General features: G+C 37.7%; 2 protein-coding genes across 2 annotated transcripts; both read left to right on the top strand.

Moving 5' to 3' along the window:
• Positions 1-191: 191 nt before the first annotated feature.
• On the top strand, positions 192-11,365 carry cct2 (chaperonin containing TCP1, subunit 2 (beta)). The gene is made up of 16 exons (XM_015605568.3): positions 192-309; positions 2,123-2,197; positions 2,820-2,885; positions 2,977-3,088; positions 4,208-4,284; positions 4,445-4,557; positions 5,846-6,048; positions 6,184-6,284; positions 6,377-6,504; positions 7,445-7,548; positions 7,628-7,747; positions 8,798-8,926; positions 9,032-9,135; positions 9,990-10,089; positions 10,698-10,839; positions 11,105-11,365. The coding sequence occupies exons 1-16, from the start codon at positions 307-309 to the stop codon at positions 11,133-11,135; spliced, it is 1,608 nt and encodes a 535-aa protein (XP_015461054.3). The 5' UTR covers positions 192-306; the 3' UTR covers positions 11,136-11,365.
• A 2,275-nt stretch (positions 11,366-13,640) lies between these two features.
• nots (nothepsin) lies at positions 13,641-21,228 on the top strand. The gene is made up of 9 exons (XM_007229828.4): positions 13,641-14,161; positions 16,394-16,574; positions 17,687-17,804; positions 18,042-18,160; positions 18,453-18,652; positions 18,732-18,848; positions 19,642-19,795; positions 20,680-20,778; positions 20,954-21,228. The coding sequence occupies exons 1-9, from the start codon at positions 14,103-14,105 to the stop codon at positions 21,128-21,130; spliced, it is 1,224 nt and encodes a 407-aa protein (XP_007229890.1). The 5' UTR covers positions 13,641-14,102; the 3' UTR covers positions 21,131-21,228.
• Positions 21,229-22,633: the final 1,405 nt, after the last annotated feature.

The raw sequence follows: 22,633 nt of genomic DNA, 5'->3' as shown, positions 1-22,633 counted from the left end.
TATATATATATATATATATATATATATATATATATATATATATATATATATATATATATATATATATATAATTGCCCACCCCTGCTTTATGTCTCCCCGTTTTGCACTGTATTTTGTGGCAATTCAAATAAAAACTAAAAAAAATCATGTACATAAACATATACTGTATATATAGACACACACACACACACGCGGGTCTTTTATTTTGAAAGGTCTCCGCCGGCCGCTCCTGTTACTGCCCCGGTTTTATCGTTGCAGGGTTCCTGGTCTCGGTGCGCGTGCGGCTTAAAACAACCCAGAGCAGCCATGGTGAGTCTTTATTTAGATAAAAGTCGTATTTACTGTCTTATCTGCGTTAAATGAGTCCAGATATCCAACACAAGCTCTGTAGAAGCTGTGCAGTTCAGGACTTTATGAGTAAAAGCGCTTAAAGGCGTGAAAAAGCTCCCAGTTCATCAGCAGTGCTGGCTGCACATGTTGGGGCCGGCTTGGGCCGGTTGTCTGAATCCGGGTTCAGTCAGTAGAAATCCGAGCATGGATTTTGCTTCAACCGCGTGGCAGGGCTATGTTGCAGCACAACCGCATAGCCGCCCAGGCAGGTTGAACAAAATCCTGGTGTGGATTTACTGGACCTGGATTTTCTACTTCTGGCTAATGCTAACTGGTAGCACCCATTGTTTAACATGCTTGGTTTGTTCGTATTTCTTTAAGCGGCCAGTCCCCTTTATAACCGTTGAAGTTTAGTCGTTTGGTTTAGTTAATTACACATCAGAGATAGTTTATCAGCTTGGAGGAAAATCTAAGTAACTATTTAGTCTGGATTTGAAACACATTAGCATTAGTTAGCATTAGCACGTCTAACGGAGCTTCTAGTCGTTTCTAAGGGGAAGAGGGAGGAGCCGCAGCAGATTCATCACTGATTTTATAATCTTATAGCCTTTTCACTAACAAAAAATACCTTTATTACCTAAGTAACTATAAAACTTAATATAGTGTTTCTCAACTTTACAGCAAAATTACGTCTGAGCCTTCAGTGGAAATCTGGGCGATGATTTTAATCTAAAATTAAATAATGTATTGAAAAATATGTAAAAAATATATTTTTAAATCTTTTGTATTGGTCCACTAATCAATTAGCCAGGTTCAAATGAGGGCAGAACAAATCTGCAATACATTTAATGCAAGATATTTTAGGCCAAATTAGCAGCAAAATTACCTGACATTTATGTCGCTCGTATTTCTAAAAGTAACGTTAGCTGAATAACGTTGCTGCCTTTCAAAAAACTCATATATCCAAAATGTTACAGCACAAGAAAATGAAGGCTAAGCTTTTTCTGACAGTAAATGTTTAAAAAAAGTAAAACAATTTTTATTCTAAGTACTTTTGGAGAGTTTATATTAGCCCATTCACGCATGAAGTTAGCCAAAAAAAAGATCAGCAACAAAATTGACATTTATGCCACTAGCAGTGGAAGTCAGTGTGTGTAAAAAGAAATATTGGGTCATTTTCATTGGTCCGTTTATCTTGAAATCTTGCCAGGTTCACATTAGATTGGAGAAGTAAAAATGAATCTAGAAGGTTTTTGCTCCTTATCAAGTTTTTTAGACCACAAAGCGCAACTACATGATCTGACATTTATAACTAATATTTATGAAAGCATCTGAATAAAGTTAATTCCATGTGAAAACTTTGTATTATTGCATGTTATTTACTGAAGAAGAGTAAATGACATTTTTTGTGCCGTTTATTTGGCAAATTGGCAAATTACATGGGAAAAGTGGACAACGCAGTAACATTTGTAAAAGCAGCTAAATAAAAACTCTTATTATGCATAAGATATATATATATATATATATATATATATACATATATATATATATATATATATATATATATATATCTCAGTAGTAGTAGTAGTTGTAGTAAATTCAGGGGGTCGCAATCACAGATGAGAAGATATCACCCCATTGCCAATCTTGAAATCTTATGTACTGCCCAATATCAGTCAAATAGTTCATCTTTAAGTTAAGGTTTATATGAGCTGTTGTAGATTAAGCTACAAACAAAAAATATGATATTGTAGTTATGATTTAACATCTATCTTTGGCTGTGATTTGTCAGGCGTCCATGTCAATGGCCCCAGTGAACATCTTCAAGCATGGAGCTGATGAGGAGAAAGCAGAAACTGCTCGACTGGTGAGTAGCTCTTTAATGCTTATAAGTTTTAAATATAACCTGATGTCATGTGCACACATGCAGCTCTGGAAAAAACTAAGAGATCACTGCAGTTTCTGAATCAGTTGTTCTGATTTGAGTAAAATTAACATTGTTGTTTTATTCTATAAACTACGGAAGATATTTCTCCCAAATTCCAAATAAAAACATTGTCATTTTAAGCATTTATTTGGAGAAAATTAAAAATCGCTGAAACAACAGATGCAGAGCTTTCAGACCTCAAGTAATGCAAAGAAAACAAGTTCACATTCAGACAATTTTAAGAGTTCAGAAATCAATATTTGGTGGAATAACCCTGGTTTTTAATCACAGGTTTCATACATCTGGCATGTTCTCCTCCACCAGTCTTACACACTGCTTTTGGATAACTTTATGCCACTCCTGGTGCAAAGAATCAAGCAGTTGAGCTTGGATTGATGGTTGTGATAAACCATCTTCCTCTTGATTATACTCCAGAGGTTTTCAATTTGGTAAAATCAAAGAAACTCATACTTTTAAAGTGGTCTCTTTTTTTTTAACTAGAGAGAGAACATTGTTTTTCCTTTTGAGCAGACTTGTTAATCATCAGTTTCTTTTGTTGTAGTCCTCCTTCATTGGCGCCATTGCTATCGGGGATTTAGTGAAGAGCACTCTTGGACCGAAAGGAATGGTATAAATAAGTTTAATATTAAACGCAAGCTTTTTATTTAATAATTTGAAGGGTCTTTGAGAATGTCTTATCTTACTCATAATCTCTGCAGGACAAAATTCTCCTGGGTGGTGGTCGGGAAGGTTCTGTTACAGTGACTAACGACGGTGCAACCATTCTGAAAGCTATTGGTGTGGATAACCCTGCCGCCAAAGTGCTGGTTGGTGAGTATGGTCTTTCTGTACACACATCAGGGTCATATTGCTGTTTTTCATGTTTGGACATAATGGGAATCTGGCAGTCGTGCTTTACATTGTGCCCACATAAAATCAGACCACTTTAAACAGACAAAGAGGAAAACCTTAATTTTTGAGCATTTATTGGTCATATTCCAGGATATTTTAATTCGTTTTTTTTTTTTTTTTTTTAAATAAAAATATCATTGTTGAGGCCTTCTGTGTCTGCTTTTAAAAATGAACCCCATTTCAAATTTTGGCCACAAGGTGGCACTGGATAATTTCCACCTTGTTCACCATATATGACCATATAAGAAGATAGACATAAATAAGCTGTCTGTACTGTGAGAAAAATAAGTGTTCACATTAAATTAGCAATGCATTAAACCCTTAAGTACTGATTCTTGTATTTGTTGCTTTCTGAGTAGTCCAGTAATGGCTGATAGTTTTTTATGTATTTTATTAAAATTAATGTATTAATATTAATAGATTAATATTAAATACATAAAAACAATTAAGGGACACATATGGAATTAGTAAACAAACACAAGTGTTTGTCTTCCACAATACCCTGAGCTAAACCTGATCAACTGAAATGGTGATTTGGGATGAGCTGGAGCTTCACAGTGTGAAGGAAAAGTAATAACTATTGTTCAGCACCTCCAGGAACTCCTTCAAGACGCTGAGAAAACTATTCCAGGTTACTCTACCTAATAAAGACACTGAGATTAAAATAACAAGAGTGTGCAGATCTGTCCTCAAAGATAAATGTGGTACTTAGAAGAATTTAAAGTATAAAGCACATTCTGGTTTGTTTAACATTCTTTGTTTACAGAATAATTCCACATGTGTTCCTGTATAGCTTTAATGTCTTCAATATTACATTTACAATGTAAAAAATCATAAAAAACATGTTGAATGAGAAGAGCTGTGTCCAAACGTTTGGCTGATACTGTAGGTCTAGTATGATTGTAGGTTCCTGTCAAACTACTGAAAATACGGTTTATAGCAAATTGTAGTTTAACCTTTTCAGGACTTGTGAATATAAATTTCACTATCCCAGCCAAGTTTAATCTGCATCATTTGTCTGCATCCTTTTGTTTTTAGATATGTCCAAGGTCCAGGATGATGAAGTTGGGGATGGTACTACATCTGTGACAGTGCTGGCAGCTGAGCTGCTCAGGGTGAGGGAATGTTCTCTTACTATTTGAACACTGTCCTGTGATAGCATTTCTCTGTTCTGTTCTCTGTAGTTTATGGTTGTTAAAGACACTCTGAAACCTGCCTCAGATTGTTGCCAGATTGTTGGTCACTGATGGGTTTTACGTATTTATTGTTCACTAGGAAGCAGAGCTCCTTATTGCCAAGAAGATCCATCCTCAGATCATCATCTCTGGGTGGAGGAAAGCAACCCAGGCTGCACGTGAAGCTCTGAGGGAGTCAGCAGTGGACCATGGGTAAATGCAGTGCTTATAGAACAGATGTCTATATAAATATATATAATATTATATAATAGAATCAGGAAGGCGTTATTATTATTTTTTTAACACAGATTAATTATGCCACCAAGTTTGACCCCAACTTCTGCCATAATCTGTCACCCCATGGAGCAGATAGGACACTCAGACTTGCTTTGGCGGTATTCCACTTGCTGATTTATTAGTTTATACATGAACTAATGCAGCACTAAAGCACATTTATGGCGTTACTTACATAAAATAAATAAAGGAAAGGAGCTCACTCCAGCAGTCTCTGTGATACAGCACAGCACAGGCTCTGATTCTATAAGCTCTTAGCGTAGCTACACACGTACCCACGCACATAGCTTAAGAGTCTCTTAAAGGGACTGTGTACACATTACTGAATACTGACATTACATGGTTCCCCTAGGCTATTTAAATGCTCATACCCCCCCCCCCCCCCCCCCCCCCCATTGTGAGTATGTGTGCAATGCCAAACACTTCCTGAGAAGTTCCTTTTATACTCAGCAAATTACGTTTTTCAGAAATCCTTCAGAAATCCTTACAACCAAGCTGAGATGTTTACAAAATAGTTTTCTTTATCCAATTTATCATGCATTCTTTATTCCAGCGACCCATGTTATTTTTTTCTTTCCTCAGACAGAGAAGTATGTACTTGTATTTTAATTGTCATCACGAATATAAATATAATTGGATTTAAATTTGTTACATTAATTGAATAAAATTTTACTGTATTGTTACTGTACTATAAATAGGTAGAGATCACCACTTAATGTCTGGCTCACACTTAAGGACAATCACAAAAAGTCTCCCTATTTGAGAGTGATGTTAAATGATTATCTTCCGAACTAATCCTGTATTGTTTGGAGTATATGATCCAATATTTATTCCTCCAGATTTTACTTTGCAACACTAGCATTGCCACTTTTGGCCACTGGGGGGCTCACAGGTTGAGAACCACTGATGTTACTTCTTGTGTTTGCAGTTTTAACACTTGTAATTAATATTCTGACCTTTAGTATTGTGAAAGTTTCTTTTTGTTACATTACATTATTTTTATGTTACTGTTTGCAATGTGGACTAAAGTTGCCAGATTTCTATTTTTTGTTTTAACTAAAATTCGTATATGAAATAAAATATATTTTTTTACTTTGATATATTTCTTATTAAGAAAACATTTTTTAGAGTAATATACACAAAGTATTTTGTTACCCATTGGAATTTGCATTGACCCACAGTGGATCTGTCCTTTTCTTACTTTCAGTAACGACGAGGTGAAATTCCAAGAGGATCTGCTGAACATTTCCCGCACCACTCTGTCATCAAAACTGCTTACTCATCATAAAGACCACTTTGCCAAGCTGGCTGTGGAGGCCGTGCTTAGGCTAAAGGGATCTGGCAACCTGGAGGCCATCCATGTCATCAAGAAGCTGGGAGGCAGCCTTATAGACTCTTACCTGGATGAAGGTCTGAAAATAAATAATTGTTTATTCTACTGTCCTGATATTTATAAATCATTCTAATTTTGAATGATGTGCTTCTGTGATGAATTTCTTTTCTTTTGGAGTGATTGGTCTTAAAGATGCATCTTTTCCCTCAAAGGTTTTCTACTTGACAAGAAAATTGGTGTCAACCAGCCTAAGAGGCTTGAGAATGTAAATATCCTCATTGCTAACACTGGCATGGACACAGACAAGATCAAGGTACATCTTTCTTTCTCCCACTGCTGCCGACGCTCTCAACCTTTTCCCTTTCATATTGAGGACATGCCCACTCACTGCTTGTGTATCTGCAGATTTTTGGCTCCAGAGTGCGCGTGGACTCCACAGCAAAAGTGGCAGAGATTGAGCTTGCAGAGAAAGAGAAAATGAAGGAGAAAGTGGAGCGCATTCTGAAGCATGGCATCAACTGCTTCATCAACAGGTACAGGACCAGTGTATGCATTTTTGTGTGGATTTTAAATAATGGTAGTAGACAGGTATGTGTGTGCTAAAGTGAATACTAGAAGAGAAGAGAGAGAAGAAATTATCTTTTAGAAACAATACTCAGTTATTTAGCAAATGCTGTCATTGTATAATTGTATTATATTAAAAAGAGAGATTGTAAGTACACTAATAATACAGTGTTATGTGGAAATAGTTGAATGTTTTTGTGTGTTTAAGTATTAAAACCTAATTGGGATGTAGTCTCCATTCATATACAGTACTTTGCAATGGTTTTAGGCACAAAGTATTATCAAACTATTTATATCAGTAATAGGAGTCTTTTGCTGTTAAAACTCCAGAAAACATTAGAACAGATGCAGGTGAAACTACTTTTTATTTATGAAGTTTAACTGTAATTGTTCTGAAGTAGCACTATACTTATAGCACTGTAATTAAAATGCATACATGCAAGATTTCTTATTCTCTGTAACAATGCCTTTTGATATTTAATTACCATTAACAAGACTCCATACTGTGAGGAACATATAGCATATTAAATAAACAAAACGTTGGCAAATAAATAAATAATCACAGGGGAGAATTTCACAATTATTTCAGTTATTATTTTTACATTACCTTAGAGTTTAACAATTAGTGCCCACAAAGGTTGCTTTTTAGTACTAATTTTCAAAAGAGTCTTAACAGTTACACACTAATGCATTGCTAACTTCTAAATGGCTGCTAATGAGAACGTTTTTGAAGGAATGAGTGATTCAGCTAAGCTTGTCTTTACACCAGGGAAAAGCTTTCAAACAGCCTAAAGGTTTGACATTGCTCATATTTGACTTTTTCAGCTCTGTATTAATTACTAGCCTGTCCTTTAAAGAGTGTAATGGATGGGAGGCAATTTTAGAGTGTGCTCTGTTTCTTCCTATTAGGCAGCTGATCTATAACTACCCTGAGCAGCTCTTTGCAGCTGCAGGCGTCATGGCCATTGAGCATGCAGACTTCGTTGGAGTGGAGAGGCTGGCACTGGTTACAGGTATGGTTCTGGTAATACTGGTCGTTTTACATTAGTTAAGTTGCTTTTGTTTTAATCACTGCTTTACTTCCTTTATCAGGGGGAGAGATCACATCTACCTTTGACCATCCTGAGCTGGTGAAGCTTGGCCACTGTAAACTGATTGAGGAGGTGATGATCGGAGAGGACACTCTTATCCGTTTCTCTGGAGTGGCTATGGGTGAGTGTCTGTCTGCGCTCTGCCTGTGTTGTGGGAATGTTAGTTTGTCTTATATTGAAGAAGGCAGGCAGTTTGTGCTTGTGTTAACCCATAAGAACCCAGACCTGTTTCTGATATTAATGTCAAATTAGGAATTGAATCAGATAAATTAATTCACACACTTTCCTGTGATGCTCTCAGGATGTTTAGTATATGTCACTTGATGAGTTAAAATGAAAGACCGGGTGCTGTAAGGAACTTTAGAATAACGCATTAGCATTAGCTGCTAACTGCTATTTCCCCATTCAGAGGTGAGTATTATCAGCCTGTAGCCTGCTCCTATAACTTCTTAGACCCCCTTCACCCGTATTGGGGATGTGCATAGCCAGCACATCAATCACCACGTCCCCACACCCCTTTAAATATCATAAAATAACTCCTATAAAATGCATTATCTGTAAAGAAAAACACTGGTGGTCATTAACATAGGAGGGGGGCTTGCAGAATGTACAGAACCCAACTTCCAAAAAAAAATACTGGATGTGTAATTGTAGATTAAACATTCATCTACCATTCAAATAAATGGAAATAGGCGGGGTTAAAAGGTGTGCTGGAGCCAGCCACCAGAGGGCGTAAGAGATGTAGTGGCTTCACTTTTCAACCGCTGCCATCCTCTCCATACTTGTATACAGTCTATGGTAAAATCCTTGTATTTCTGCAATAGAAACTTTAGAGCAGAAGGCAGAAACCTTCATTTTCAGTGGAAGATACATTTGGGTCCATTTATCATTAAACCTAGACAAGTATAAAAAACAGTCATGGTATCAAGGAATATTAAATGTCCATATAAGTTAGAACTCTGATAATTCACATCACCTTGCCATGAGCACACTGGCTGATGTTTAACCTTCCTTACAAGGTGTGGGGTACACTGATATGTCAAAAGTCATGGGATAGCAGTCGGTTTCAAATATGAATAGAAGAGGTTTTTTTATTATTACAGCGACTATACATGTACTGTTGGGAAAGGCTGTTTAGGCTCAGCATATATTTTTTTGTGTACATGTCCAGGTGAAGCCTGCACGATCGTGCTCCGCGGGGCGACTCAGCAGATCCTGGATGAGGCTGAGCGTTCTCTCCATGATGCTCTGTGTGTGTTGGCTCAAACCGTTAAAGAGACTCGCACAGTCTATGGAGGAGGTGAGCAATCTCAACACTTTAACACGTCTTTCTTTGGAATACATCATATTTCTGGTAACATTTCTGTAAAGTGTGTGAAGGAACTGATGGTTTCTTTTTCTGCAGGCTGCTCAGAGATGTTAATGGCTAAAGTGGTTACAGACTTGGCCAACAGAACCCCAGGCAAAGAAGCTGTGGCCATGGAGTCCTTCGCCAAAGCACTGAGAATGGTGAGAGCTGATTTGCACAAAGCTTTTAAAACTGTGGTGAAGCATTTGTGAAGTGAATTTTTAGTTGATTTCAATTTAGTTAAGTCAAAATAAGGCGTTAAAGGGAAAATATCCCAAACTCATGTTTTGCATGCTTTTGTATTGGCACTTGGGTCTTGTTTTCCCTGATCAACACTCCAAGCGCCAAAAAAAAATAAAAAAATCATTCATACTTTTTTTGTGAAATTTGAGTTTTGTATCAGAAATCATATGCTCCTATGGGCCTTTTGGATGGCTCCTTTATTGTGATGTCAGAATAAGGAAACCCTGCATAAGCACCACCCCTCACACTGCCAATCCCCACTAGAGCTCCACCCATTAGATCACTTCAAGAAACACCACTTCTGTCATTTTGATAGAGAACCTTACAGTACATAGCAGAATTAGCTTACTGTCCATGGCAAGTGAGTTGTGTGCTTCAATTGGAGTTGAGCATGAGCTGCATTAGTGGTAGAGAAATTCAGGAATCTTACCTTTCAGGAGACAAATCAATGTAGATTAACACAAAGCGCTCGGTTTTTTTATTACAATTTTGTTTACTTAGCTTAGCTTTACTTAACTTAGTTAACTGGCCTCATCAGTGTACTTTATGTATGGAAATAGACCAGAAAATTATTTTTTTTGTGCCTTATAGTGCGAAAAATACTCTGTGCTCTCCATGCAACTGTGTCCATTGAATTTGTGCTGGCAGATATTATGGCCAGTTTGGTGACAGTTTTAGCATCTTAACTAAATGATTGATTAATACAGTGCACCTGCCTCTAAATACAGTATAGTTTTCCTATTTGTTAACAGGCATGATCTTTTCTTTTCAGCTACCAACCATTATTGCAGATAATGCAGGATACGACAGCGCAGACCTTGTGGCTCAGCTGAGAGCTGCTCACCAGGAGAACAAGACCACTTTTGGCTTGGGTGAGTATAAATCAGATAATGCACCACCACCACCACACACACTTCTTGGTGACCAAGGTTTTTTTGAAGACTCTTAGTTGGAAAGTTAATTAATTTAAAGAACAATGTATTTTACTATTAAGATATTGTGAAAAATTATTTATGCTTACTAGCAATATATTGATTTACTTTATTTTTTTTGAATAATTTTGGATTTTTTTTTTGGATATTTCTTTGGAATAGAACTGCTCGATATGACTAATTTATTGTATTGGGATAGATTTTCTTATTGTATTGACTATGCTTTTTTTAAGCATATTGAGTATATCAGTGATTTACAAACACTGATCAAACTGTATATTTTGTTACTGTGTAAAAAAAAAATGAAAACATTACAATAAGTAATGTGTATCATAAAAAATGTCTTTGCCATACAATATCTTACAATGTCAAATATCTTTACAGTATTTTTATTATATACACCAGCTCTACTAAATAATTTGGACTATTGTTGATGCCAGTGTAACCCCTCAGCTTGATAGAAAATTAATTGATGGGCTATTTTTATGTTCTCCACATATCGTGCTTCTTGTCTTCACTCCTAATCTCCATCTCCTGCTGTTTCTCAGACATGACACAGGGGACGATCGGTGACATGGCAGAACTGGGCATCACAGAGAGCTTCCAGGTGAAGAGGCAGGTAGTGCTGAGTGCTGCCGAAGCCGCTGAGATGATCCTCCGTGTGGACGACATCATTAAGGCAGCACCCAGGTGAGTCTTGACACCTGCGGACCTTTACCCTCAGTGCCTGAAAAAGCAGCCTTGGTGCATTTTGTTATTTCACCCTGTAGCTCTGCTTTTTCTGGTGGATCTGCTTTTTGATTTACTTCACTGCGTGAGTTTTAGCAGCAGAAGAAGGCGGGGAGGAGTGACGCAGTTTGGTGTGAGAGAAATGCTGCATCACTCTGTGAGACTCTGTGTGTTACGGTGACTCATCGTGTACCTTTTTTTTTTTTTTTTTTTTTTTGTCTTTCAGGAAACGAGTTCCAGACCACCATCCTTGTTAAGGCTGAGTGAGGAGAAGGAGAACAATTGGAGTAATAGTGGGGAACAGCCTGTGTATTTATTACCTGAGACAGCCTCCATTCTTCTTCGGTTTGTCTGCTTTCAAGTCACTGTGCTGTTATTGTGTTAGCACTGCAAAGGCTGTCTTTGTGTCATGCCTGTACACTTCCAAAATGACTGAGGCGTTTTGTTTTTGTTTTGTTTATTCAAAAAAATAAATCTTTCGAGCGGGTCTTCCTCTTTTGATTGATCTTTGAGTTGTTACACAAAAAGCCAAAGTGTAGTATTATATTTTTAAGATGTCTTTTTTTTTTGGTTAATTACACTCATAAAAAAGGAAATTTTTCTAAAGCCCCTTCTCCCAATTGAACATCCTCTAAGTACGATCTAACTTCATTTGCATGGCTTCCTTCCACAAACAGAAGCTGCCTGAAGTTCTCTCCCCTTTCTTTAGTCTCTTCCCAAATAACGAAAAGCTGCTGGCATGTTCCAAGACAAAAAAGAATAAGAAATGTAGACAAAATGTACAACCCCACTTCTGCAAATACCTAATAATTGATGTGTTAGTGTATGTTCCATTCTACAAAAACAAAACCTGTTTAAAAGTGCAAAAGTAGAATCTCAGAAAACTGGGAAACTTAACTTGATGAGGACTATTATTTAGGGGGTCTGTGGGTCATAAAAAGTCTTAGAATTAAATACATCTCCTAAAAGTCCTACAATGCACCAGAAAATAAATACATTAAATGCATTGAGTTTTGCAATTTCCAAATTTGTTATGCAAGTTTACCTATTGATTTAACAGCAAACTTAACTAAGTGGAACTACATTACATATGGAACAGAGGGGCACTACATTCAGGTACGGTTATTGTGTGTTGATGTGTGTGCAATGGACATGGAAATACAGAACAAATCGCAAATTTAGTTGCCAAATAAAGGACGATTACGTATTTTATGGGACTGATACAACCCTACCTGAACTCCAGCCCAAAATGTTATTAGTTCTCTACCTTTGGCACACGATCCTTCAAGTCTAATGAAAGATAGACATCCACATATTGGTGCATCTCTATCCTGCACCGATATGATGGATCAGACTTCTATTGGGTGGACGAACAGTAGAGTCAATAGCAGTAGAGCACATGTGTCAAACACAAGGCCCGCGGGCCAAATGTGGCCCGCCACGTCTTTTTATGTGGCCCGCGAGAGCTTGTAAGATCTTAGTGTCTATAATAAATAGGTCAGAAGCGTCCTTTGACCAAAAAATACATTTCCCACAATGCTTGTCGATTGTATTACCCGCAAAGTTACGGCTTACTGCCACTACACGGCAGTGTAGTCATTGATGTGGAAACCCTGCCGGAGGGAAGGTGTAACTTCGCGGGTGGAATTGAGACATATAAATGTTTATCCCATAATGTCCAGAAAAAGAGAAGTTGATGCAGACGGACGGCTGTGCTTCAAGGCGAAAGACCGGTATGCCTTTTGTGTTACGAAGAGTGTTACTGACCAAAATAAACGCTTTTTAGGAGAGATATAAGTTCTGTGTAAATATTTATAAGACAATAGCTGACAAAATCTGTTTTAATGACGTTAATAAACATCACTGTGACAGCGCTAGTCGCAGTTTCACCGCAGCAAAGTACGAGGACGTGAATCACTTATCTAACCAGCCTTTACTGATTTCTGCCCTCAATAACCCTTTCAATAACCTCCAATAGCCTTTAATAGTCTTCAGTAGCCTTCAACAGTCTAACCTTGCAGCCGTGGTGTGTCCACTAAACTCCGTAGTTATAAACATCCTGAGGTTAGCAGCGCGCTAACTGACCTGTTTATAATGTAATCCCAGCAGTGACTCATGCTCTAAACGGCTGCTGTTAGCTGATTGGGCTGAAAGATGAACTGTAGAGAGCTGTATTATTCGGTTACAAAAATCTTTATTTCATACACAGAAGAACTTAAAAATTGTAAAAACGCTCCAGACTGGCTGAGCTGAGCCCTGTAGCCCGTGGCTGGGCTGTAGCTCTGACTCAGTAAAGACTGCGGACTTGTGGTGCTGCTGCTGCAGCTCCCACTAGTGGTTGGATGAGGAACTGCTAAATCTGAGGAAATGCTATGTTCTTAACAGCTCACAATTTTTGATTTTATATTTATTAAGCCTTATTTCAGTTAATAATTTCAAAGTTAATATAACTTGATGTCATTTCTATTCACTTGAATAGTTTGGTTCTTGATTGATGGAGTTTTTGGATTTCATGACATGACAAATTAAAAGGATTTATGTTAATAGAGCAACAAGCAAACATTTTTTCCATGCAACTGTAATATTTGATTGAATAAATAATATATTGAGAGTTATTTAACATTAAGGAGTAATTACATTCATTTACATATATTACATTTGGTTACATTTTATTACATTTATAAGTTACATCTGGCCCTCGGAGGACAGCCAATATGCCAATGTGGCCCTCGGCCAAAATGAGTTTGACACCCCTGCAGTAGAGTTTTCAAACGCAGAAAGATTCATCTATTCAAAGAGTTTCTAAATTAGCACCTTTTCTTCTTGGTGTCTATACAGCCTTGTGTATTTATCAGTGTCTAAGCTTGAATTATCTTTTGATTCTAGCCTCTGCAAACTAGCTAGTGATATATTTTCAAAGTAAACATCTGTATTCTTCCTCCATCTTTAAGGGTTTGATTTCTGTGGAGACGATTTGCTGCATTAGTAGTAAAATGTGCTATAAATAAATTAAATTTGAATTGATTTAAATAAGACAGCATGGAAATTTGACAGTACAGAAAGAAAGAGACTTTGTACCTTTTCCTTTTCCAGTGACCTGACCCACACAAACTCACACACACTAAACCCTGTCATGATTGGTTAGCAGAGTGACCGTGAGCTGAATAAATGCCCCACCAGGTCACCTCTTTTGTGTACCAGGCCGAGGCTGTCAAATAGCCAGGATGATCCGCTCACTGGTTCTGCTGCTGTGTGGGCTGTGCTGTGTTCGAAGCCTGGTGAGGTAAGAAAATACTGGAGATCAACTTAAAAGTGTGTTCAGGGCTGTCTGCCACTTTTATGATGTGAAGATCGCTAGTACTACCAGTTGCTAACGCTAATGCTGCTGCACCCAACCATAGTGGAAATCTGGAAATCAGTGTAAATATAAAGAAATGCTTTACTAGAAATCTTTGTAGATTAACATCCAGTGCTCATTTGACTTATTTACCCCCAGCGAAGAGGTCTGCTGTATTAGAAGGAAAACATGGCAACACCCCTGTTGCTTACTAGTGTCGCATAATGCACCTTATAATCTGGTGTGCTTTATAGTGCAAAAAAAGAGTTTGTGATAAGGTGAGGTGGTGACCCCACTAATGCTCCTTATTCAGAATTCAACCAAATTCTCACAGCAATGATACAAAATCTAGTAACCTTCTCTGAAAGGTAAAGACAGTAACTTCAACAAAAACAGCTGATGTTTATTGCCTTGACTTGGGAAAAAGAGTGAATGAAACAATGAAAGTATTGAGTGTCCCAATACTTTTGTACATATAGTGGATTTTAGCACCACTAATAAAACATGAGTTATTTTACATTGTTTATCCTGTTATAAACATTAGATTAATTATTAACATCAGTTTTATTGGGCTTAAAGTACCTTGTGGAACACCACAAGACCTGCTATATCAATCAACAGTTCATAACAGTTTCTGCTTTACAGTTAGTAGCTAAATAAGGTAGTAAACACTGTAGTTCACTGCTTGGCACTCTTGTTGTCTGCCTACATCTAAATCTTTTCTGAGATTCTCAGTAGGAATACTGTATCAATTATACAATCAACAATAATCAACCAAACAGTTTATCATACTAACAGGTGAAGAACAATTGGCAAAATATATGACGTATATATGTAGATTACAGGTGTAGCTTACTGTGTGTGTGGGGGGTACATGTGTTCCTGTGAAATTGGCTTGTACTTGGTAGTTTTAGTTTGGTCAAAAGTGGTACATGGTCTAAAAAAGTTAAGAATCACTGGCTTAAACTATTTCCAATGTTCAGAAAAATATTGCTATATTGAATTGATTAAATCAATCAGTCAACACCCAGCACTATGTTATTGCTCTTTAAACATAACGCTTTTCATTTAAATTTAAAGTTCTGTTTTGGACTGATCCGTCCACAAAACATTCTTTCAATAGCCTTGTGGCTTGTTTAATCTTTAGCAAACTGCAGACAAGCAGCAATGCCACATCTGATTGTCATCCCACTGTTTGAAAACGCCTGACTCTAATTTCCCCTTCATATGAAATGTTAATCCTAAAGGTTCATATACTTTTGCCACTCACAATCAATAAATAAATGACCAACTATAAAATTTCCTCATTTGTCTGATTCCCTTTACCTGTATCTGATATGTGAAAAAGTGATGACAGGGTTTTTGCACTATTTTAAAAGTCTGTAACTTGTCGCTAATGTCATGTTAGCATGTTAGCTAGATCACCACTAATGGTACTATGTTAGCTAGCTCTAACCTTAGTTCTCTTCTCAGTAACTGAGCTACATAACTCGCTGCTAATGTTAGTATGTTAGCTAACTCACTGCTAACATTAGCTAGCTCTCTGCTAGCCTTCGTTCTCTCCACAGTAATGTAGCTAGATAACTTGCTGCTAACATTAGTATGTTAGCTAGCTCACTGCTAACATTAGCTAGCTCTCCGCTAACCTTAGTTCTCTCCTCTGTAATGTAGCTGCATAACTTGCTTCTAATGTTACTATGTTAGCTAGCTCTCTGCTAACATTAGCTAGCTCTCCGCTAACCTTAGTTCTCTCCTCTGTAATGTAGCTGCATAACTTGCTTCTAATGTTACTATGTTAGCTAGCTCTCTGCTAACCTTAGTTCTCTCCACAGTAATGCAGCTAGATAACTCACTGCTAACGTTAGTATATTAGCTAGCTCACTGCTAAAGTTAACTAGCTCTCTGTTAACCTTAGTTCTCTCTCTACTAATGTTAGCTTACTTACTGCTAAAGTTAGCATGTGCTTTCCTACCGGCGTTAAATATACAGTCTGAAAATTTAATACCTACAGCAAATTTACCTTAAATTGACCTTAATTACCCAGATTTTAATTTAAGACATTTTAAGACTTTTTAAGGACCTGCAGGAACTCTGGATGATGTTTTAGATCATATTTATTCAGAAATATAGAACATTCTAAAGGGTTCACAAAACATTCAAGGACTCTTCGATTCAAAGGATTCCTCTGACGAAGGCACCGTCTCTGAGGAGCCATTTGAGAGCCAAAAACCAGCTGGAGGACTTTCTGAAGGATCACCAGGTGGATGCATTTTCACGTCGCTATGCCCAGTGCTACCCATCAGCCTTACTGTCCCTCAAGTCGGGCAAAACTGCAGAGAGACTGTACAACTTCATGGATGTGAGTGACGTCAACTTTCATTACCCAGTGAAGTAACTTAACTCAGTATTAGCCTGAACTGTGCTGAAGGGTAGAAGTAAACCCCACTAAGTATTATATAATAAACATATGTAGTAAAAGCAGCTGGATCTTTTGCTTAGTGTCCACTAAACTTTTACGTTTACATAAGATGTTTACATTAAAATCTTTAGTCTGACGTCTACTGTAGAATTATATAGGTCTGATTTACTGTGCAATGTTTCTCAGATCAGTCCTTGGGGCCCACAAGAGCACATATGTGGAACTCTCCTGTAAGACTCAGATTGAGAAACATTGAGTGAATTTAAATGCAGTTATTATTATTATTATTATTATTAATATAAACGGCACAAAATCAGATTTGATATGCAGTAATCTGATCAGTGCATTTACATCCAAATAAGTAATCAGACAATAGAAAAACTTAAGATTTACATAAGTCGGGCAACATTTATTATATTGTATTTTGCAACCAGCCAGATTTTTAAGTAAAAAAAAAAAAAAAAAAAAAAAAACTTCAACTGCAGCAAAAGCAGCATCCACGTATTTATTACAGACATTTGTTATTATTTTTAATTAGATTTAAAAAATTGTAGAACTGTAAACTGGCAGATCTCTTTGGAATCCACCTCTAAGGTTTATGCTGCAATGATGTGTTTAGCTTTCTCCAAACATAATGGTTTTCATTTAAACCCAAAAAGTTATATTCTGATCTTATCTATTCACTAAACTTTCTTCCATTAGACTTTTGTCTTGTCCACGTGATTTTTAACAAACTGCAGACTAGCAGATCTTTTTTAACAGGCCTTCAGTTGCTTAGAAGTTAGGGTCTGACTATTACACGTCTTGCTCTTGGAGTGATCGTTTTTGATCGACCAGTAAGTTTGATAATGTTTTTATAAAGAAAAGTTAAAAAGACAAGGACATAAAGAGTCATCAAAAATAAATTGAAGAACTAACATTACCTTTTTGTGGAGAATCTTTGGACTGCTAAACATGAGTGAGTGAATAAGTGAATGTCTTTAGGATCATGAGGTGCTTCTCATTTAATTTGTATACTGTATAATAAGTAGGATGTGTTGTGTGTTGTGAAGGCTCAGTACTTTGGTCAAATCAGTCTGGGAACGCCAGCACAGAACTTTACAGTGGTGTTTGACACTGGCTCAGCGGACCTGTGGGTGCCCTCCACCTATTGCGTCAGTCCAGCATGTGGTAATGGACACTACCCTCTTCATTCACTGCAGAAACACACACACACACAGATTAATTTAAGCCATGTATTTAAAGTTTTGTCAAAACTTTTCTTGCTCATATTGTTTTAAAGACAATGTAAAACTTTAGTATTTTGCTCAGCACAGCATTTCATATAGTCCCATCGGCCCATGTTTGTTTCTGATAGTGACTAAAGCTGGTGTGTGACCTGGTCAGTGTGTTCCTCTCTTGGCACAGCTTCACACCACAAGTTCAAGGCCATTGAGTCCAGCACCTACATTCATGATGGTCGAATCTTTGGCATCCATTACGGCTCAGGGCACCTGCTGGGTGTGCTGGCCAAAGACATGCTGAAGGTAAGGCCTTTGGAGGCTTGTTGGATCAGGTTATGATCTCTGTCTGTTATAGTCCTCCTGTTTTGTCTACATCAGGCCATACCTGTAATCATTTACAATATACACCTCAAGCATAACTGCATGAGTCTTGCAGCAATCCGGGGTGCATTATTGACTTAGTGTACATGATATAATTCTATGTGTATGAAAAAAAGATCATGGAGAACATTTTGAAGTATCAATAATCTAACCAGCCTGATCAGACTCTTGCCCATTTGTGTGCTGATTGAGCTGTGGGTGCTGTGTTGTGCAGGTGGGCTCAGTGACTGTGCAGAATCAGGAGTTTGGGGAGTCTGTGTATGAGCCCGGCATGTCATTCGTCATGACCAAGTTTGATGGAATTTTGGGTCTGAGTTACCCTGCACTCGCCGAGGAGCATGGAGCGCCTGTCTTTGACAATATGATCAAGCAGAACTTGGTGGAGAAGCCCATTTTCTCCTTCTTTCTCAACATGTGAGGGTTCAATACATGATGCTGATGGTTATAATGATGATAACGGATGTTGACAACAGCTAATGTCTGTTCATTTCAGAGGTCCAGAAAAGGAGGGAGAACTGTTACTGGGAGGTGTGGATGAAGACCTTTTTGTTCCCCCTATTAACTGGGTACCGGTCACTGTAAAAGGCTACTGGCAGATCAAAATGGATGTGTGAGTTCCCTGTATTTATAGCCTGTATTTATAGAAATGACAAATAAAAACTGACATTTACTATAGATGAATAAAATAAACACGTAAAAAAGGAAAAAATGATACATAAAACATAAGGAATTTTATCTTATGAAGAAAAAAATAATTAGATCAATAAAATAATACAACTATTTAAAATGAATAAAAAATAATTTATATAAAATAAAAACAAACAAACAAAAAAAAAGAATAATATCAGTTTCAGTTTCAAATCAGTAAAACAGCTCACCAAAACCTCAACCTGTCCAAATATTGGACAATAATTGATTAACTTTACAGGCCCTCACTCATTTTCATTTATTTAACTAAACTGAGTTTTATATTCTTATATTATTATATTATTATATTCAGCCTCGCGCTGAATTCAGCTCCGCGCTGCCGGAGAGAGCGCCCGCGCGCGCGCCAGAGAGAGAGAGAGAGAGACAGAGAGAGCGCAGCACAGCGCGGCGAATTTTGCTTACCCTAGACTATATATAGTATTAAAATGAAACCCCTTAAAATCAAGAGGGCTTCGCGACCCATCGTGGATCTTTGGCGACCCATAGGTTGGGTCGCGACCCATAGGTTGGGAACCACTGACCTAGAGTATTGCACTGCTGGTCCTGATTTTTTCTATCAAAATATTCACAATATTTATAGCCTATGTATTTTGTACACTGTTGATCGGTTGATTAGACAAAAAGGACCCAATTAAGGACCATCACTCCAACACACAGTGAGTGACACTATATTCCTTCTGTTAAATTCATTTTAGACTGAAGGTTCAAGGGACCTCTGCATTTTGTCATGGTGATACTTCCAGTTGCCAAGCGATTGTTGACACGGGAACATCTCTGATCGCTGGGCCAACTATGGACATCCTGATCCTTCAGCAGCTTATCGGCGCTACACCAACTCCCGCCGGAGAGGTGAGACAGGCCTTAAAACAGCTCAAAATATAAAAGGCCATCTGTGTGCTCTGCTGGCAGTGAGATTACACTCTTAAAGCTGCTTACAGTCAAGCTAAAACTCAGGCTTTAATATATATACTATATTTAACACACTGCCTGAACAATAAAAAAGGTCACCACCTTAATTTAACTAAGCAACTAGGTAGGGTATTCATATTGGATAATTACTCTATGGATGATTATGTTTCTGCAAGCAACATGTTATTTAATTCTAACTGATGCAGTGAGTAGCTTCTCATTTGTGAAATGACATCCTGAGGTAGTGGGAAAGATGTTAATCAGCGTCAGAAGGGTTAAATTATTAATTAAAGCAGAGAAAACATTAGGAGACCAACTAATAGGGCTAAGAACAACATCAGGTTCAGCAACAGTATGTGGTGAATATACTACCTGAATATACTGAATATAGAGCAGGTTATTCCGTTGATGGATTTTTTTTTTCTTCCCTGATGGCATGGGCATATTCCAAGATCACAATGCCAGAATTTATCAGACTCAGTCTGGGTTTAGGGAGCATGAGACATTATTTTCACACAAAATATGGTCAAATTCATACATACTGCACACCATATTAAAAGACTGATGATTTTTCAGGAATATTTAAGGACTTTCAGTGTGCCTTGTGGTGTGAAAAATACGGTAAAACGCTATTGCCAGCAAACCCCAAATTCAAGATACTTGAATATGGAGGTCCTGTGAGCCTGATGAAGGAGTAGAGGATGTCCAACACAAAGTTTCTGTCTCTGACTTTCCATCTACGAGTTGGAGCAGTTAGGTAGGACTGTCTAATAGAGTGGACAGTGAGTGTTTCAAATAGTAATTTTAACTCTTTTGGGTTCCAGTTTCTGGTGGACTGTTCTAGGATCAAGAGTTTGCCTGTCATATCTTTTGTTCTTAATGGAGTGGAGTATTCCCTTCCTGGAGAATCATACATTAGAAAAGTGAGTATACACAAAGACACAAATCAGTACTTACAGTTGACATCAATGTTAGTCCAACTTATTTTAAAGCATTTCTATTGCTACATTTATCTTAAAATGACACATGCAGGCAGATTAACAAAAATATGAAATAAAAATTAATTATATCCCTCTTTCCCTTGTCTCCTTTCTGTAGGATGTAGTGGGTGATAGAGTTTTATGCTTGACTGGCTTTGTAGCAGTAGATATTGTATCTCCAAAAGGGCCGCTGTGGATTCTGGGCGATGTTTTCCTGTCTCAGGTCTACAGTATCTATGACAGGGGTCAGGATCGGGTGGGCTTTGCTCAACTCAAAGTTCCCTCTATTGCTTAAAGATTCTCCAGTGGCTACCATGCCAAGCTATGCATGTCTTCTGTGGGACTGTAGGAGGCATCACTACTGATATGTGCATAATTAAAATCATACCTGCATTTTTGAGCACCTGTTCTGTTATTTGCCATATCAAATTCTTTAATGAATGTGTATTTGTGTGCATTATTCAAGCAGTTTAATACACAGACATGCCAAATGTAATGGAACTGGTATTATGTCCAGTGGAAGCTAAAGCACTTTTCACTAAGCTTCTACATTGAATGTGGATATGCTGCTTTTTTCTGATTGTTTCTTCACATGGATATTTCTCCAGGCAGTCCAGTTTTCTGTATTAAGAGCCTATCACACTGAGATATTCAAGTGACAATTAGATTATGAATCTATTGTTAAACCAAACACGAAACACAGCTCTTTCTTTTTAGTCTTTCTGTAACCAAAACTGATCCTAGAAGGCAAGAACAGCTTAATGATTTTCCCTGCTCAAACACACCTGATTTTACTTATCATTTTTTTTATGCCTAATTGTCTTTTCCTTGAATAACTTGACGGATTTCCAAGTAATACATGATCCCAGGGCTCCTGACCCCTGGTGACCCTTGATACGCATCAGATAACTCTGTTAGGAACATCAGCATTGTGTTCTGCAAACATCAGGCTAAACAGAAAGCACTGTTTCTTTTCTATTAGCTCCAGACACTCCCAGCAGGGAAATGTCTTGCCTTGGTTGCCGTTGGCTTGCATCAGTGCTCTGGACCAGCATACATGAGTCAAACTGCAGGAATATCAGAGAGACTAGAGAACAGCTAGAGTCTTCCTTTTACTTTTTTATGGGTGCTATTTTTCCACACACATTGTGCAAGAATTTCTCCTAAAATGTGTCCACTGATATTCTACAGCAGTGGCTAGGGATGGTTGAGCAGCAGGGGCAAACAAACAAAAAGGGCACCTACTGCATGACATGAGGAACTGCCTCCATGCTGTGAATACTGCTAATCTGCACCATGTATGTTATTGTATGTAACGTTATTAGGCCAAACTCAATCTAACAATTTTTTGCTGTATTCACACTGCCTCATACACTGCAGCAGGTGTCAGGTAGGTATAAAAACTCCCAACACTGTTGAATGGAGGAAGATGGGTAAGTGTAAAAATCTAAGCCACTATGTCATGCCAAATTGTGATAGCAAGATGACTGAGTCAAAAGAGAGTTACAGTATGATTCACTGCATTTTCTAGCTTTATGATATAGCATACACTTTTATGTACCAGCACTGCAGTGCTTCCTCTGTCCACAGGGGGAGTCATCATCCAGTAAAAACATTTGGTTTGTTTCAAAAACAACATAGAGTGAAGTCTCTTGTGTCATCAACCAAATACTGCAAACTTTCATAATGCAACCCAGGCCAATAGATGTAAGACTTACTCTAGCACTTTAGCATACCAACAACTGTATAAAATTGGGAGATTAAGGCAGTACTTCTGCAGTGTTCACTACCTAAGAAC

Source organism: Astyanax mexicanus, chromosome 2, assembly GCF_023375975.1.
Source record: "Astyanax mexicanus isolate ESR-SI-001 chromosome 2, AstMex3_surface, whole genome shotgun sequence".
Classification (NCBI taxonomy): Eukaryota; Metazoa; Chordata; class Actinopteri; order Characiformes; family Acestrorhamphidae; genus Astyanax; species Astyanax mexicanus.
Note: the sequence above shows the minus strand (reverse complement) of the source record. Positions and strands in the feature narration are given on the sequence as shown.